This window comes from Phycodurus eques, chromosome 17 (genome assembly GCF_024500275.1).
Source record: "Phycodurus eques isolate BA_2022a chromosome 17, UOR_Pequ_1.1, whole genome shotgun sequence".
NCBI lineage: Eukaryota > Metazoa > Chordata > Actinopteri > Syngnathiformes > Syngnathidae > Phycodurus > Phycodurus eques.
Genome location: NC_084541.1, coordinates 21158289 through 21173645, shown reverse-complemented (window position 1 = coordinate 21173645; position 15357 = coordinate 21158289). Strand labels below are relative to the sequence as shown.

Below are 15357 nucleotides of genomic sequence, written 5' to 3'. Positions count from 1 at the left end.
ATCTTCATTTCCACACAAAAGCACGTCATGTCTTTTATTTTGACATCGGCACTTCCTGTCACACATTTCGACATGCAGAAAACACGTTGAGGAATGACTACATCAACACGGAACGTTTAAACGTGAAATAAATTACAGGGGTCGCTCCAGCCGACGGGCCGCCGCGGGGGGCGGGGCCATCTCATGTCACCATGTACTCCTGCCGCTTGTTGAGTCGAACCTGGCACAGGGACACGGCGCCCACCGCCACGTAGACGGCGGCCGCGATGAAGCAGTTGATGCCCACTTGGCTGTACAGACCGTAGATGTTCTGGGGAGGGTGTTGACTGCGAGAAAACGACAACAACAACAACCGCGTGAGCTCACTTCCTGTCGGAACAGGAAAGGGCCTTCCTACACCTTGCGCATTTCCAAATTCCATACTTCTTCCACACACTGACTGCCAGACTCCTTGGTAAAGAAAATAGGGGTGTTAGTATTTGTAAATAAATGTTTTCATTATTGTGAATGTGTTCAATTACGTCATTCCATCATTTCCAGAAGACGTAATATCCAAATAAATGAAGAGCAAACACAGATAAGCTGAGTGCATGGAACTAAAAAAGGTTTTCTCTTTTAATATGAATTAGATGATGATCAGATAAAATAGTATAAGAGTGGTAACAGTCTGGGAAACTGAAATATTTTTCCCTTCGATACTTTCCATTTTCTCTGCTTTCCCAGGCCTGAAAATGTATCAAATCTACTAGAAATATACACAGTATATACTGTGCGGATGTATATAATCTATCAAATCCAATAACTGACTCGTTGCGGATGTCGTCCTCGGTAAACGGGACGTCCTCGATGAGCACGGCCGACTTGGCGCTGAAGAAGATTCCCAGCATCGCCTGCGACGACAAAGAGCGCAGCCACAAATGACCAAACAATGACTCGAACGCCTCATATCATCATGAATCACAATTGCCGACAAAACGCCGTCATTGGTCACTCAATGTGCCATTGGCATCAGAATTGTCAAGCACACCGTGATTGTCAACGTAATGTTCCATTTGCTATACAAATGTGAACAAAATGCAACGCTTGCATCATAATGGACAGCAAAATGTTTCTATTCACATTATGGTCAGCAACAAAACGCCCTATTTGCATCAAATCGTAAACAAATTTGCCATTGGCATTATTGTTGTTAACAAAATGCTCAATTCACGGAATCATCGTCAACAATGTTTCCATTCACACCAAAGTAGTCAATAAAACTCCCCATTTTTATAATTATTTTAAAATTCACAATTTGCCTCGTAATTGGAAACTACATTTTTCATTCACCTTCACCGTCAACAAAATGTTCTATTTGATTTATCATTGAAAACAAAACTCCCCGTTTGCCTCATAATTGTTAACGAATGTTTACTTTGCTTTGAAATAGTTAACAAAATGCTTAAATTGCATGATAAACGTCAACGGTTTAATCACAAAAAATATTGAAAGAAACAAATATTGCTCGTCCATACATGCTAACACAATCGGATACAAATACGTTCTTTATTTCTATATTTGGGCACTTCCTGTTTTCAGTCACCTGACAGGTTGCGGTGTCAAAGTCACGTGAAGACAAGAGGGGGGGGGGGAATAAATCACGTGATCAACGGATTATACTTTCTTTTCCCTTTACGCGTAGATTTGATCAGGAAACAAGGAACATTCTCGTGACTGTTGTTCGAAGTTGTTTTTGCGTTTGTTTGGTGCGGCTCCGTCTACACACTGGAGGCCAACGTCGGCCAGCGTTTCTTTCTTGGCCACAATGAAGAGCACGATCGTCGTCGCATCGCTCATCCTAAATCCTAATTGAGACCAAGAAGAACGTTGCGGCTTGGGCGCTTGTCCGGGAACTAGTCTTATCCGGGCCGTGTGTTTCTTACCAACATGATGACGCCCCAGATGCTGATGACGATGCCGCACGCGGCCATCTTGGGGCCGCAGAAGAGCAACGACGGCATCCTTCCCGGTCAACTCGATCAGCAGTCGCGCACAACAACAAGTTTCTCCTCTTTTGGGGCCCTTCGACAAGGACCAAAACGTTTCAGGAAGTAGTCAGCCCACAAAGGAAGGACGACGGCCGGGCTGAGCCGACGTCGACGTCGGCGGAGGCTTTGGGTCAGCTGATCCCCGAGCTCGGCGAAACTCGGCAAAACCCGGCAAGCATCGTCGTCTTCAGGTTTAACGGCGTGTCGGTGCATTGCCGCCACCTACTGGTAGGAAGTGTGGCTCGATCAGGTACAAAAAGCACAGCTGTTGCCTTAAGGAAACGTATACAAATGTAACAATATTCACGTTTTTTCCTGTATTTCTATTACATCGAATCTTGTTTCGTTTTTCAAAAGCTCACTCCCTCATTTGTCTTCTTTCCAGTGTATTTTGTTTTGTAAATGTCATGAACTCCGTCTCATACAGCTTTGAAACGACATCAAACCAACAATTATTATAATCGATTCAAGTCAATTATTTTTACAATTAATCAATGAATGGGAGAAAAAAATCCTTTCCGTTGCTTTATTTAAAAAGAAAACATTTGAAATTGACAGTGTAGAAAATGATAAACATAAATTGATCATGATTGATTTCGTGGTTTGGCCAGAAAATCGGCAAAACAAAAAGTTGATTGTCGTCTTCCAAAGTAAAAGCAGATGTTTGCTTTGATTCAACACCAACATATTCTAGAACTACAGAAAGCAGAGAATATTCACACCTGACGGAAGATGTTGACAATTTGAAGCTAAACAAGATCTCTGTAAACGATTCATCGACCATCAAAGTAGTTGATGAATTTGGCAATGGATTAGTTTTCGATTAATTGTTGCACATCTGAATGACACTTCTTTGTTTTCAAGGCGATGTCACATCGAGCTTCAAAATGTTTGTTACACGCAGAAATAAAATAAGATGTCAAAAGGGTTTTGTGGCTCCTGTTTGTTTTTTGTCCAAATGGCTCGAAGGTTGCGACCCGTGATTTATTCAAATTGTCCGAACTTTTGTTTTGAAAATAATATGTACTAGCAGTTTCACACGAGGTGCAACAAGGGGCAATAAAACTCTGAAGGTCCTCAATGCTAAACGCCAACGTGAAAGACTGCTTCGATTGTTGGAATTGGAAAATAGTTGATTCCTTCGTTTTCTGGTTGTCTTGTTTCATTCTTTGGTGTTTTAGTTGCGACGGTTGTCGTCAAAATCCACTTGAGGCGTTCTCGAGTGTTTCTTAGCGTGGCGGCGAGACAAAACGGTCGGCGTACTTGCAGTTGCAGGAGGCGGACGCTGGCGGCATTGGGGGCACCGGACGGAGACCTTGGTCTCCAGCTCCCCATCGCAGCACGCCCCTTCTGCTTCTTAGGCCGCTCTGTGCGGTTTTTGCTGGGTCTGCGAGGTCAGATTTGTTTTGGGCGGCGTCCCATCACGTCATCTCCAGCAGGCACTAGTGACTTTCCAAACCTGCCGTGAACACTGCAACATGTGTTTTCAGTTTTGGGGCAGTTCGAGCATTTCCAATCCACATGCTGACCAACATTCCTCAGACTTCATTTCACACTTGATCGCAGCAGTTTGAGCGATGACATGCGCGAGACCACCGCGGAAGCCTTATGAGGGTCCGCCCCCCTTTTGATGGCGTCCCCTGGACGAAGACTGACTTGACGTGACTTTAAAGACTGGACTTCTTGGTGTTCGATTGCAGTGGACCCCGCATATTCCAGGTCCCTGCTTATCCCCCCCCCCCCCCCAACTTCCCACTTACTGATTTATCTTTTTTTTTTTTTTTTTATAAACCTGATCACCGACTTATTCGCTGACTTGTAGACATCCGTCCTGGCAACGGCCACACAAAAGTGACTTCATGCAGAAATGAGAAATGTTGACTGTGGATAGGAAGAATGTGCTCTCAAATGTTCTTTTGGACTTTCGGCAAGACTGAATTGCAGACATCTGCAACACGTGGAGTGTGTGCGCCCTCTGGTGGTGTGCAAACGAAGCACTGCCCAAGTACAATTCCGTTCTAATTTGCCATTTGCATGTAATCTTGAATAACTCTTTTTAAAAACATTTCTATGGGAACAATTTTCAACTTTTATGCGCATGACAATTTGTTTGACGATTATTTATGGCCAGTTACATGAACACAATTGAGCTTTACTATATTTAAGCGCAGTGTTACTATTCAACCTGTGCATATTTATACACTGCCTTACAATAATATGAAATATACTTTTTAGGAGTAAAAGCCCTGCCCTATTACAACTATTAGTAGTAGTAGTGTTACTGTAGGGAGGACGGCTGTCGAAAGGGGGCGACAACATTTATTCTACCCACGCAAACGTTCATGTTCATACTAACACAGTGCGTCTTTTAACATAAACATATTTACATCCATCTTGAGTATTTTATACATACACAGAACACGTTAAATGTATTACTCGAACATATGCAACTCGCATAAATTCCTTCTTTCAAGCACAGGATCCAAACATCCTGCTTACTTTCCTACTTTCATACTTCTCGACGTATGAATCGTCATTCATCTTACGTTGCGTCGATTTCCCGGTGCTGTGTGACCTCTGAACCCTCATGCGGAAAGTCACTTTTTTTCCCACAGCCAGTGTTCTTCATCATCATCATCATCAGCAGCAGCCATAAACGTGGGACTGTACAGTGTGCGTGTGCGCGCGCTGCGCACACGCCCTCCAATTAAGGTTTACAAGCGTGTGGGCGTGGCCACAGGGCGGTAAAGCGCAGGACATTTTGTTTGCAGCCACTTTCTTTTTCTTTCTCATCAAATTTATGCGGCGTTTTCTTTCTCGTTCGTCCGCTCGGTAACCGCAGTAACAAAGGCACGATGACAACACGTGCACAGATCATATTAATAATCATCATCACAACTCATTTCAAGCGTTACAAGATGGACCATTTTGCATCATAAACATGTCCTAAAAATGTGTACGTATGTGTATTCGTATTATAAATGTATATAAATAAGCCCTAAATATATGTCATACATAGTGTTTAATGTGTCCTGAATGCGAACTGTACATAACTATATCATAAATTGCATATAAATGTCCAAAATGTGTACAGCATAAATGTACAATATAGAAGTATGTCCATCAATGTATAAATATGTCATACATTTGTATTGATATTCCACAATGAGAATATTATGATGGAAATATGTCTAAATATACCATAAATATATTTTTTAAAAATGTGTATAAATATGTCCTCCAGGATGCGCATACATCAGTCAAAAATGTGTATAGCTATGTGCACGATGTATAAATGTATGTAAATAAGTTCTCCTTCCTGAGTCTTGATTGTTCTCTTGGCGTAATCTTTGTAGGCCGGCCGCTCGTTCATGTTTGCTCATGGCTCTCCCTATGGTTCGCTGGAGTCCTAAAGCTTGAGAAAAGGCTTTTTGTAACCGATAGACGTCGATGACTGTAGTTCTCCATCGGGCCGGGATTTCTTCGGATCGTGTCATTTTTAGATCTTTTGTCCGACTTGATTTTGCCGGGACAGATTCTGTTTTCGTGCTTTCTTGGACGCAATCAGGCTTGGGTGTGATCAGTGAAAATCAACCCAAAACTGTGATTAGCCACAATTAATTCACAATTTACCAAGGGGGGGGGGGGGGGGGGGGGTCATTACATTTTCACACAGGGCCAGTTCACTTTGAATAGTTTTTTTTCCCTTCCTTAATAAATGAAATTACCATTTAAAAACAGCATTTTGAGTTATCTTGGGTTATATTTGTCTGATATTTACATTTGTTAGATGATCTTAAACATTCAAGTGGGGAAACTGTAGATATATCATTTGCGAAGGGGGACAATACTTTTTCACGGCGCTGCATGTCATAAATGTGTATCAATAAGCTCACAATGTATAAATGTACGTCATATTTAGCATTTACGATTGCTGAATTATGCTTTTCTGCTCTTTGCGTTTGCCGTCGAAGGCGCAACGATGACGGCGACCGACCGGCGCACGCGTTAGCACCCCTCTAACGCTCACGAGGAGAAGATGGCGTCTGTTGGTGGCGCAGATGACACGTTTGAGCCAATCAGGAACAAGGTATCACCGGGACGAAGGTCACGCACGCACACACAAATACACACACGAATACACACTGTTGTTTGCATACGTGTCTGTTTTTATGTGCGAGTTTGCGTAAATGCATGCGGATTTGTGTGCGTGTACACGTGTTTGTGTGTGTGCGCACGAATACGTTTACGTGTGAGTACATATACATACACATATATATATATATATATACACACAAACCTTTCAATGAGGTTTTCTGTGTGTATGTGTCCGTGTGCGAAAGGTCAGGCAAGTGAGTAAACATTGGTGCGTCTCTATGGTGAAAAAAGAAAAAAGGTTTTATTGTCATCCTCAATAAAACTTTACGGCGGCCAGGGGAAGCTCCTCCAACCTTGGTAGCGCGTTAGGCGGTGTGGGGGCAACATCCAAACGGCGCCCACGGCCAGCGCCGAGCAAACCTTCGTGCTGCCGCGACTTTCCCGTTTAAAACACGGCGACGAGGCCGCAGATCAAGATGGCTGCTCACCTCTGTTACACGCGCACGCGCGCTCGCGCGCACACACAAATGCGAGGCAGATTTAAAACCAATGAAACAAAAAGTCAAGGTAGGCACTCATCTCTGTCAGTGTAGACACACGCACACACACGATAGCGAGATATGACAAGGCAAAATGGAGCAAAGGACAAAGGTCTTACACACACACACACACACACACACACACACACACAAAGTGCTTGTTGAGGTGTGGCGTCCAAAGAGCAAACACAATGAAGGATCCTGCTATCAGTCCATTTGTGCGTGTGTGTGAGGTCATGTGACTGGCTGCGAATGGAAAAATGAGAAAAGAAGAAAACGTGAAAAAGAAGTGCAGACATGTTTGAAGAAAATCCAAATTATTTTCAAGATTAGCATCCCTTGATTGATAGCGGCCTTTCACACCTACCAGGGGACCAATCAGGAAGAGTCAACAATAAAATAAAAAGACAAACAAACAAAACATGTCGGCTGGGGGCGGGGCCTTTTAAATAACACACAAGTGCTTCCAAAGCCTCGAACAATGTTTGGTCTTCAAAATGCTAATGTTGCTAATAGCTAACCCCACTATTGAGTAGCATCAGCATGCTAATGTCGCTAATTGCTAGTCCAGCATCAGAATGTTATCAGCATGCTAGTGTAGCTGACAGAGCTGTTGAATAGCACCTGGTTGCTAAAGTAGCTAACTCACAGTTGGACAGCAACAACATGCTAATGTTGTTGCTGAGACCAAACCAGACTAAACTGCAAGTAGAACATCAATTTGTCATGAACATGCTAATGTAGCTAAATGTTAGCCCTATTGTTGAATAGCATTAGCACGCCAGTGTGACTAGTTCCGAGTCTTGTGCTTGAGCATGTCTGTGTGGATTGTCATTCATGCAGGTCTTGGTAATCCGCAAATGTCGAATTCTGGCAACTGGACTCTTCTTGTTGGCTGGAGACGTTTCACTCATCCGAACGGCGCCTTCAGGAGGTCAAGTGTGGCCGGTTTGCCAGAGAAACTGTAAATTCTCACAACATAACATCCCGGTGAATTTTAAACCCACTAACAGCCACAGACAAAAGCTGGTTCGCCCCGAGGACAAAATCCTGAGAAGAAAACTAAGCAACATTGTTTACGTGGGGTATAAGCCTTGGTTGCGCGGAGTCCCACTCTGACCCACTGTCTTACGGAGGGTTCCATTTTAGGGCCCCTGCTTTTTTTCTCTCTAAGTTTCTATGCGGCTGTTTTACGTTCCACGAAAGAAAAATGATGCATTCTCCCTTCAAGCCACTTTTGTTGTGTGTTGAGGACCTCAAAGCCTTGCTGGCATTGATTGAACTTTCTGAATTTGAAAGAAAACAGAGCACACGGTGTTTGGTCCGGGCGGCCCTTGTAGACGTCCGAATCGGTGTAAGAGAAGCCATTTATGTCAGAGGAGAAAAGCCGTCTCTAAATAGACATCGCCTATCGTCTGCCGGTACCAAATGTCCTGACGTGTCCCCCCTCAAAGATTGCCTCATTCCACGGGAAGAGTGAGAGATTGGTACGCGGGATGGGCGTTTCGCTGATCACACCGGGCAACAACAGCAACACCCTATTGTTGGCCACCCTAAGGGAACACATGCACGAGGCCCAAGTCGAGGGACTCCGCAGCGGAAAATGAGAACTGAAGAAGCCCTTTGGATTCACAGTGAAACGTCTTCCGCGAACACGAACGGTCCAGTTGCCGTCAGTCAACCTTGGCGGGGTAGCTAACTGTTAGTGCCACCGTTTCACAGCATCAACATGCTCAAGTAGCGAATTGCCAGTCCAGCATCAGGAGGTCATTAGCATGCTAATGTTGTATAACCTCCTGTCCCACAGTCTAATAGCATCAGCATGCTAATGTAGCTAACTATTGTTTTGTTTCAATGTCACGTCATCTCCCTCGTTCGTGGTCATTCTTCCCCCGGGTCGTCGCCACGCAATGTTCCTCTTCATCCTCCGGGAGGCGCCGTGGAGCTGGCGGAGGCCCGATGCCGACCAGAAGAAGAAAAGCCGGCGGGAGACGGGTTTAAAACTCTTCTTTGATGCTGATGGACAGCGACGATGGCGACACCAGGCCGGACGGCGACACCAGGCCACTGCTGCTGCTGGTCACCATGGCGACGCTGCCGGAGGAGGACGAAGCAGGCTGCTGCTGCTTCTTCTTGCTGATCTTGCGTTCTTTGGCGCGTCGGTTCTGGAACCAGATCTTCACCTGGAGGCCCAATTTGGACAGTTTCACTAAGGGGTGTACTCACTTTTGTTGCCAGCTCTTTAGACGTGAACGGCCCCCCCCTCACCTGTCGCTCTGATAGGCTGAGGGCGCCGGCGAGCTCCGCCTTCCTGCGGATGGTGATATACTTGCTGTAGTGAAACTCCTTCTCCAGCTCCAGGCGCTGGTGGTCCGTGTAGACCACCCGGTACTTGTCCTTCGTCCGGGTCTTGCCGTCTGCAAGCGCACACGTCCCTGTTAGCATTCAGCACCCAATAAGTCACGTTTGTCTGCTTCCCGTTTAGCACCCGGGAAGTCACTTCTGTCTACTTTCTGTTAGCTTTTAGCGTGTAGCTCCCATGAAGTCGACTTCCTCTTGGCGCTCCTTTAGCATTGGCGAGTCACTGTTGCGCGCTGCTCATCTGGTACGCGTTAACGTGTCGTTAGCACGCCGTGATTGACAATTAACGTTAAACACACACCGCCACACTCACCCGCTCAAAATTAACAGATGTCTTGTTAAAAAGTGACAAGAAAACAAACACAATCAACTCCCCACCCTGCCCTTCTCGTGCTTTCTTTATACACTAATATATATGCGTGTGTGTGTGTGTGTTTATATACAGTATATGTGTGTATATGTATGTATACAGTATATATATGTATATGTATGTGTATATATATATATATATATATATGTCTGTGTGTGTGTGTGTCTGTTTACATTCATGTATACTGCATACACTGAAGAAATATCTTGAGTTTAATTTGAACATGTACATCAGTTGCACATGATAAAAATGTTTTAAACTATTGGATTATTTTCGAGTAAGAGTCACTCAGTTTATAACATTTTAATCATGTGCAACTGAAAATTAAGCATTTTTTTGTTGTGATCATAATGAAAAACATTTCGCCTTTTTAGTTGACAATTATAATTGTATGATTATTATTACAGGGTCAAAATGTAACAAATCACAGTGTCGTCAATTATAATCAATAGCTATAAACATTTTCTTCCGAAAATAAATATAACAATAATCTTAATAACTTATAATAATTTCATTATTTAACAAGAATGTAGTATTACTGTGGTTGAGTAACGTCAGCCGGTATGCTGACAACAGCAGTGATAATAATAATAATCCTAATAATCATAATATCACTTTAATAATCATAATAATAGTACTACGTAATTATATCATAATTGTAGCGTGTGAGTATAATATCACATTTTTACGATAGTAAAATAGACAAAAGTCACTATTTTAGGAGGAGGAGGAGGATGATGATTATTATGATGGTCAATGTGTCGATTATAGTTGTTGTTGCTATGATTTGTACGCAAAGTAAAAAATATTGTTTGTAATAATAATTATAACGACAATAGTCAATTAATTTGAATTTGTTAATAATAATACTAATAATAATAATAGTAATAATATATAATTCTTTTTTTTTTTGGGGGGGGGGGGGGGGGCGTCTTACTGGGGTTGGCGAGCGGCGTGGACGCGCGTCGAATCCACTCGTAGGCGCTCCTCCTCTGCGGGGAGCCGGCCGAGACTTGCCCGGCGGCGGGCGCGTTGAGGGAGGCGGCCAGAAGCGGCGGCGGCGCCTGGCCGGGGAACTCCGGAGGACTGAAGCCGAGGTTGGGGCCCCCGGCGCCGGCCACGGCGCTGCCCGAGGGCCCGGCGATGACGGCGGCGGCGGCCGCGTAGTGATGCGCGGCCCACGAGTCGTCCCGGGCGGGCTGAGCCGGGTGAGGAGGCGGGTAGGCCGGGCTCCAGCCGCCCCCGGCTCCGCCGCCCGGCCCGCTCTGCTGGACCGGGTGGGGTTCCGCGCCGAGGCCGTGATTGTGGGGGTGGTGGTGGTGGTGGTGGTGGTGGTAGCCCGAGAAGTCCGAGTACTGGGCCGGACCGGGCACCGGGAAGTTCTGCGAGCTGAGGCCGAGGCCCGGGTGTCTGCTGACGGGGTTCTGGTGGTACATGGGGGGGTCCTTGTCCAGCTGCAGGTAGCTCACGTACATGTTGGCCGGGGGTGGGGGGGTGGGGTCGGGGGGCCCGCTCACCTGCCGTGCGTGCGGTGCGAGTGCGCGTCTTCACCTGCTGCCCCCTCACGCACCCCCGCCGCCCGTTATAAAGTGGCCCGGTCACGTGGTCTGCTTTATTGCTCTCACCTGACAACACACACACATCCTCCTCCCCCTCACTCACCTGTTCACAAGCTCCTGAAAACTTGAAACTTCACCATACGCGATGCTCACATTCATGTTAATATTTGAATACAAATTTCGGACTGACATAAGTTCCAGAAAACTCTGTGGAAAAGAGAGTTTGACATCTCATGTTTCTGTTTTCATGAATGCTCTACACTTATTTTAAACTCGTTTTTCAGCGTGACCGCCATCAAACTGTGATTTCATATTTCAAAATAACTATGCGCATATACACAGACACAAAACATGAATTGAAGATGAAAACTTATTTTTAAACACAACCTTAACCTACCTAACACATCAATATTCGATTCATATCAATTGGAATGAATTTGTACACATTTTGAAGCTTATTTAGAATCATAATCCTCTTCAAATAATGACTTTATATTCCAAAAGCAACTTTATATTATTATGATGATTATGATTTTTTTTGCCCCCAACAGACATGAAATCTCCATGAAAGGTTATTTTAAAAGGTTTTCATCATTCAAACCAACTATAATCATCATCATCATTTATATCGATGCCATTTGAAGTTAATACTCTATATTTGCCCATGAAAGAATTCAAGCTCATTTTTTTAAAGAAACTCTCTCATTCATGACATTTGTCAATTGTCATTATTCATGTATTATTATTGAAGCATTTATTTCTATCATGCATATTAGAATAAGATTTGTATTCGTTTTTTCCTATTGAAATGCTATTCTTTCTCATTCATCATGAATACTCGATTTTACAAACTATTAAACTTCCACCAATAAAAAGCTCCTGTCGTGTTGTTGTTCTCGTTTGTTGCATTCATCTGTAACGTTCCAATTGGCGCACACTCGAGTTTATGGAATATTCTCTTGCGGAAACGAATTCGAAGAAGCGACCATTTTGAAGGTCACATGTACTCGACGTCTTGATTTTTTTGAGTTTCATGAAAATGAAGCAAAGCAAAAATACAAAATCCGTCGATTTCTTGTCGTGGTTGTTTTTGGAGCGTGTGAAATTTTGCCCAGCTGTCGTCGTCGTCGTCGATTTATGGATTTACGAGTTTGCCTTTATTGTTTAACACTCATGACTTTTCCCTGAAGGACACTTCATTAGGTACACCCACCCTTCAGCCCTCTACGCGTGTGCGTGCGTGTGTGCGTAAAATACCTCATTCATCTCATTTTTGTTGTTCAATGAATTCGTCGGACTTCAAAGCAAAGTCGTAAAATTAAGTATCGTTTATTTTTTGTTTTTTTATTTTAAAGCAAAACAAGCAAATCAACAATAACATAAGAACCATGTATCATAAATGCTCGCTGTCGTCGTATAATTATTTTTGCTGCTCAAAGACGTCCAAGAGTATTATTTTAATCGTTGACATGTCAATAAAATTATGAATATTGTTCTTTGATGTGAAAAACATTTAAACGGATTAGTTCAGAAGAGAAAACAACTTATAAAAGTAATAACCGCCAAAGAAACGGTAATTGTAAAAATGTTTTTATCACAATTAAGATCAACAGCATCGTTAAAAAAAAAAACGCAGGACATTTTTTCCGTGATTTATTTTGGTTGTGGCTCTAGAATTTTGATGAGATGAAATAGTATAATTTAAAAAATAGTAAGAATATAATTTGTTTAAAATAAAAAGGTAATCGTAAATTTGGATGATGAAAATATGAAATACAAAAAAACCTGATCTTTAGGCTGTAATATATATATATATATATATATATATATATATATAAACTATGTTTTATTGCAGTATTTGTTTACATGACTAATTCTCTAAATTTTATAAATACAATAATAGTGTGTGTATAGTATATGTGTATTAAAGTGTGTTGTGCTCGGCATCCATCTTGTGTCACCTGTCATAAACAAACATTAACCAGGCCAACATGGCCGCCATCGTCGTAAGGTCTTTTACAACCTTTTTTTTTTTTTTTTATTATACAGCTCCTCGACACACTTCTTAGGCGTACAATAACGTCTTCGAAAAATTGCATCGTGTGACGTAATGCGATGCTGCCCTCTTGTGGTCAGAGATAAAACGACACTCCAGTGAAGGCGCGGCAGCGTGAAGACTTGAACAACCAATCACGGCCAAAGCGTGAACAGATGAACGCTTAATGCTCTCATTTCAAAAATGTTTGCATAACAACTTGATTCAAAACTTTATGCACACGTGAGTCAAGCATCTACAAACCTTCATTTACGTTATACATTTATGTACAGTCGGGTTCTGGTTGGGTTCTAGACAGATTGTAATCAGGTTCAAGTCTGGTTCTGGTCAAGTTCTGGTCTGGTTTTAGTTATGTTTGGTTCAGGTTGTAGTCAGATCCTTGTCAGATTCTGGTTAGGATCTGGTCTGGTTCTCGTGAGGTTCCAGTCAGGTAATAGTCAGATATTATATTTATATTATATATTATATATATATATATAATAATATTATTATATATTATTATATATATATATATATATAATAATATATATATTATATTATATATTTTAGTCCGGTTCAATCAGGTTCTGATTCTCGTCAGGTTCTGGTTCTCGTAAAGTCCTGGTTAGGTTTTAGTCAGAGTGTCATCAGGTTTTAGTCATGTTCAAGACTGGTTACTGTTAGGTTCTACTTCGGTTTCAATCAGGTTTTCCTCAGTATGTAGTCTGGTTTTAGTCTAGTTCTAGTCAGGTTCCATTATGGTTCTAGTCAGGTTCTAGTCAGATTGTAATCAGGTTGTTGTCAGATTTGACTCAGGTTCTGGTTGTAGTCAGGTTGTGTTTAGATTATAATCAAGTTGTAGTCAGGTTTTAGTTGGGTTCAAGTCTGTTTCTAGTCAGGTTCTGGTTCAGTTCTACTCAGATTGTAATCAGGATTCAGTCAGGTTTTAGTCGGGGTCAAGTTGATTTCCTGCCCTGTTCTGCTCAGGTTAGATACTGGTTAGGATCTGGTTCTGGTTTGGTTCTGGCCTAGTAGTAGTCAGACTAATCAGGTTGTAGTCAAGTTCAAATTTCATTCTTGTCAGTTTCTGATTCTAGTCAGGTTCTTGTCAGGCCTCGATCAGATTCTGGTTGGCATCAGGTCTGATTTTGGTTTGGTTCTTGTCTGGTTCCGACCAGGTTATATTCTTGTTCTTTTCAGGCTCTGGTCAGTTTCCAGACAAGTTCTGGTGAGGTTCTGATTGTCGTCAGGTTCCAGTTTGGTTGTGTGTGTGTTTTAGGTTGATGCGTTCTTAGAGTGACAAACATTTTTGGGCTTTCGTTGTGTTTTTGCGCCCTCATGTGGTCACTTGGGTACTGCAAGCATCACATCTGCTACGTAATGTAGCGGCCATCCATTGATTGATTTTAATTTCAATTGATTGATCTTGATTCATGTTTTCACTCGGTGATGTGGTATGCTTTGGATTTTCTTTCGAAGAAAGGACTTTTTGCAGGCAATCAAAATCTGCTTTCTTCATAAAACCTCGTTACTACATTTCGGAGAAATTCTTGACGTCGAAGCGTCGCGACCGCGTAGTCATGGAGATGTCATTGTGGCACCTGTCGTCATGGTGACTGTTGACTTTGGTGTTCAATGTGAGCGTGTCAGCATGTTGCCGACACGCGTGATCGTGTTTTTTTTTCTTTCCTTCTCGACTTGACTTTCCGGTGACATCATCAAACCTTCTGTTGGCTTCTTTCTTTTTTTTTTTTGTTCGGAATCTTTCACTGCTAATCCCGATTTCACGTAGTGCGAAGGACATTGAAAAAAGTAGCAACAAGTCTATTTGGACAATCTAAGGAGAAAGTACAAATATGTTTTTTGAATAGTCAAAGTAAAAAGTGGTCAGAAAAACAAATGCATGTAAAACATCTACTGCTTTGGCACAAAGACCTGCTCAAGGACCAGAAGGACCTGCTGGAGCACCGGGAACTCCTGGAAGACAAGTAGCGGCTTAGTAACACTGGAGGACAAGGACCGGTTGCAGGATCAGCACATGCTGGAGGATGAGGACATACTGGCAGCTAAGGGCCTACCTGAGAGCCAGAACCCAATGTAGGAGAAGGATCTGCTCGAAAATGATGACCTTCTGCTGGAAAGGGAATTGATAGAGGTCAAGGGCCTGCTCAGAGTCAGCAGGAGGATCAGAACCCAGTAGTGGAAAAGGGCCTACTAGAGACCCAGAACCTGATTTAGGACCAGGACCTGTTGGACAACTAGGAACTGCTGAAGGATAAGGAGCTACTTGAGAACCAGGACTTGTTTTAGGACAATGGGCTACTGATGAACCAGGACCTGCTAGAGAAAGAGGACCTACTGGTGATCA

The 15357-nt window shown here is 42.9% G+C and overlaps 2 protein-coding genes across 2 annotated transcripts; both read right to left on the bottom strand.

Moving 5' to 3' along the window:
• Positions 1 to 20: 20 nt before the first annotated feature.
• Positions 21 to 2208, bottom strand: LOC133415968 (ribonuclease kappa-B). The gene is made up of 3 exons (XM_061702532.1): positions 1923 to 2208; positions 808 to 890; positions 21 to 326 (listed from the first exon to the last, which is right to left on the bottom strand). Exons 1-3 carry the CDS (start codon positions 1998 to 2000, stop codon positions 182 to 184), a joined length of 306 nt encoding a protein of 101 aa, XP_061558516.1. The 5' UTR covers positions 2001 to 2208; the 3' UTR covers positions 21 to 181.
• Positions 2209 to 8661: 6453 nt separating this feature from the next.
• On the bottom strand, positions 8662 to 10870 carry cdx1b (caudal type homeobox 1 b). The gene is made up of 3 exons (XM_061703244.1): positions 10333 to 10870; positions 8933 to 9099; positions 8662 to 8847 (listed from the first exon to the last, which is right to left on the bottom strand). The coding sequence occupies exons 1-3, from the start codon at positions 10868 to 10870 to the stop codon at positions 8662 to 8664; spliced, it is 891 nt and encodes a 296-aa protein (XP_061559228.1).
• Positions 10871 to 15357: the final 4487 nt, after the last annotated feature.

Excerpts from the sequence above, each read along its gene's own strand:
- cdx1b (XM_061703244.1), bottom strand. The coding sequence starts at position 10,870 with ATGTACGTGAGCTACCTGCAGCTGGACAAGGACCCCCCCATGTACCAC. Across the intron at positions 9,100-10,332 it reads CACGCCGCTCGCCAACCCCA|GGACGTGTGCGCTTGCAGAC; the intron begins GTAAGACGCCCC and ends GAATGCTAACAG. Across the intron at positions 8,848-8,932 it reads TCAGCCTATCAGAGCGACAG|GTGAAGATCTGGTTCCAGAA; the intron begins GTGAGGGGGGGG and ends TTGGGCCTCCAG.
- LOC133415968 (XM_061702532.1), bottom strand. The coding sequence starts at position 2,000 with ATGCCGTCGTTGCTCTTCTGCGGCCCCAAGATGGCCGCGTGCGGCATC. Across the intron at positions 891-1,922 it reads TCTGGGGCGTCATCATGTTG|GCGATGCTGGGAATCTTCTT; the intron begins GTAAGAAACACA and ends TTGTCGTCGCAG. Across the intron at positions 327-807 it reads GAGGACGACATCCGCAACGA|TCAACACCCTCCCCAGAACA; the intron begins GTCAGTTATTGG and ends GTTTTCTCGCAG.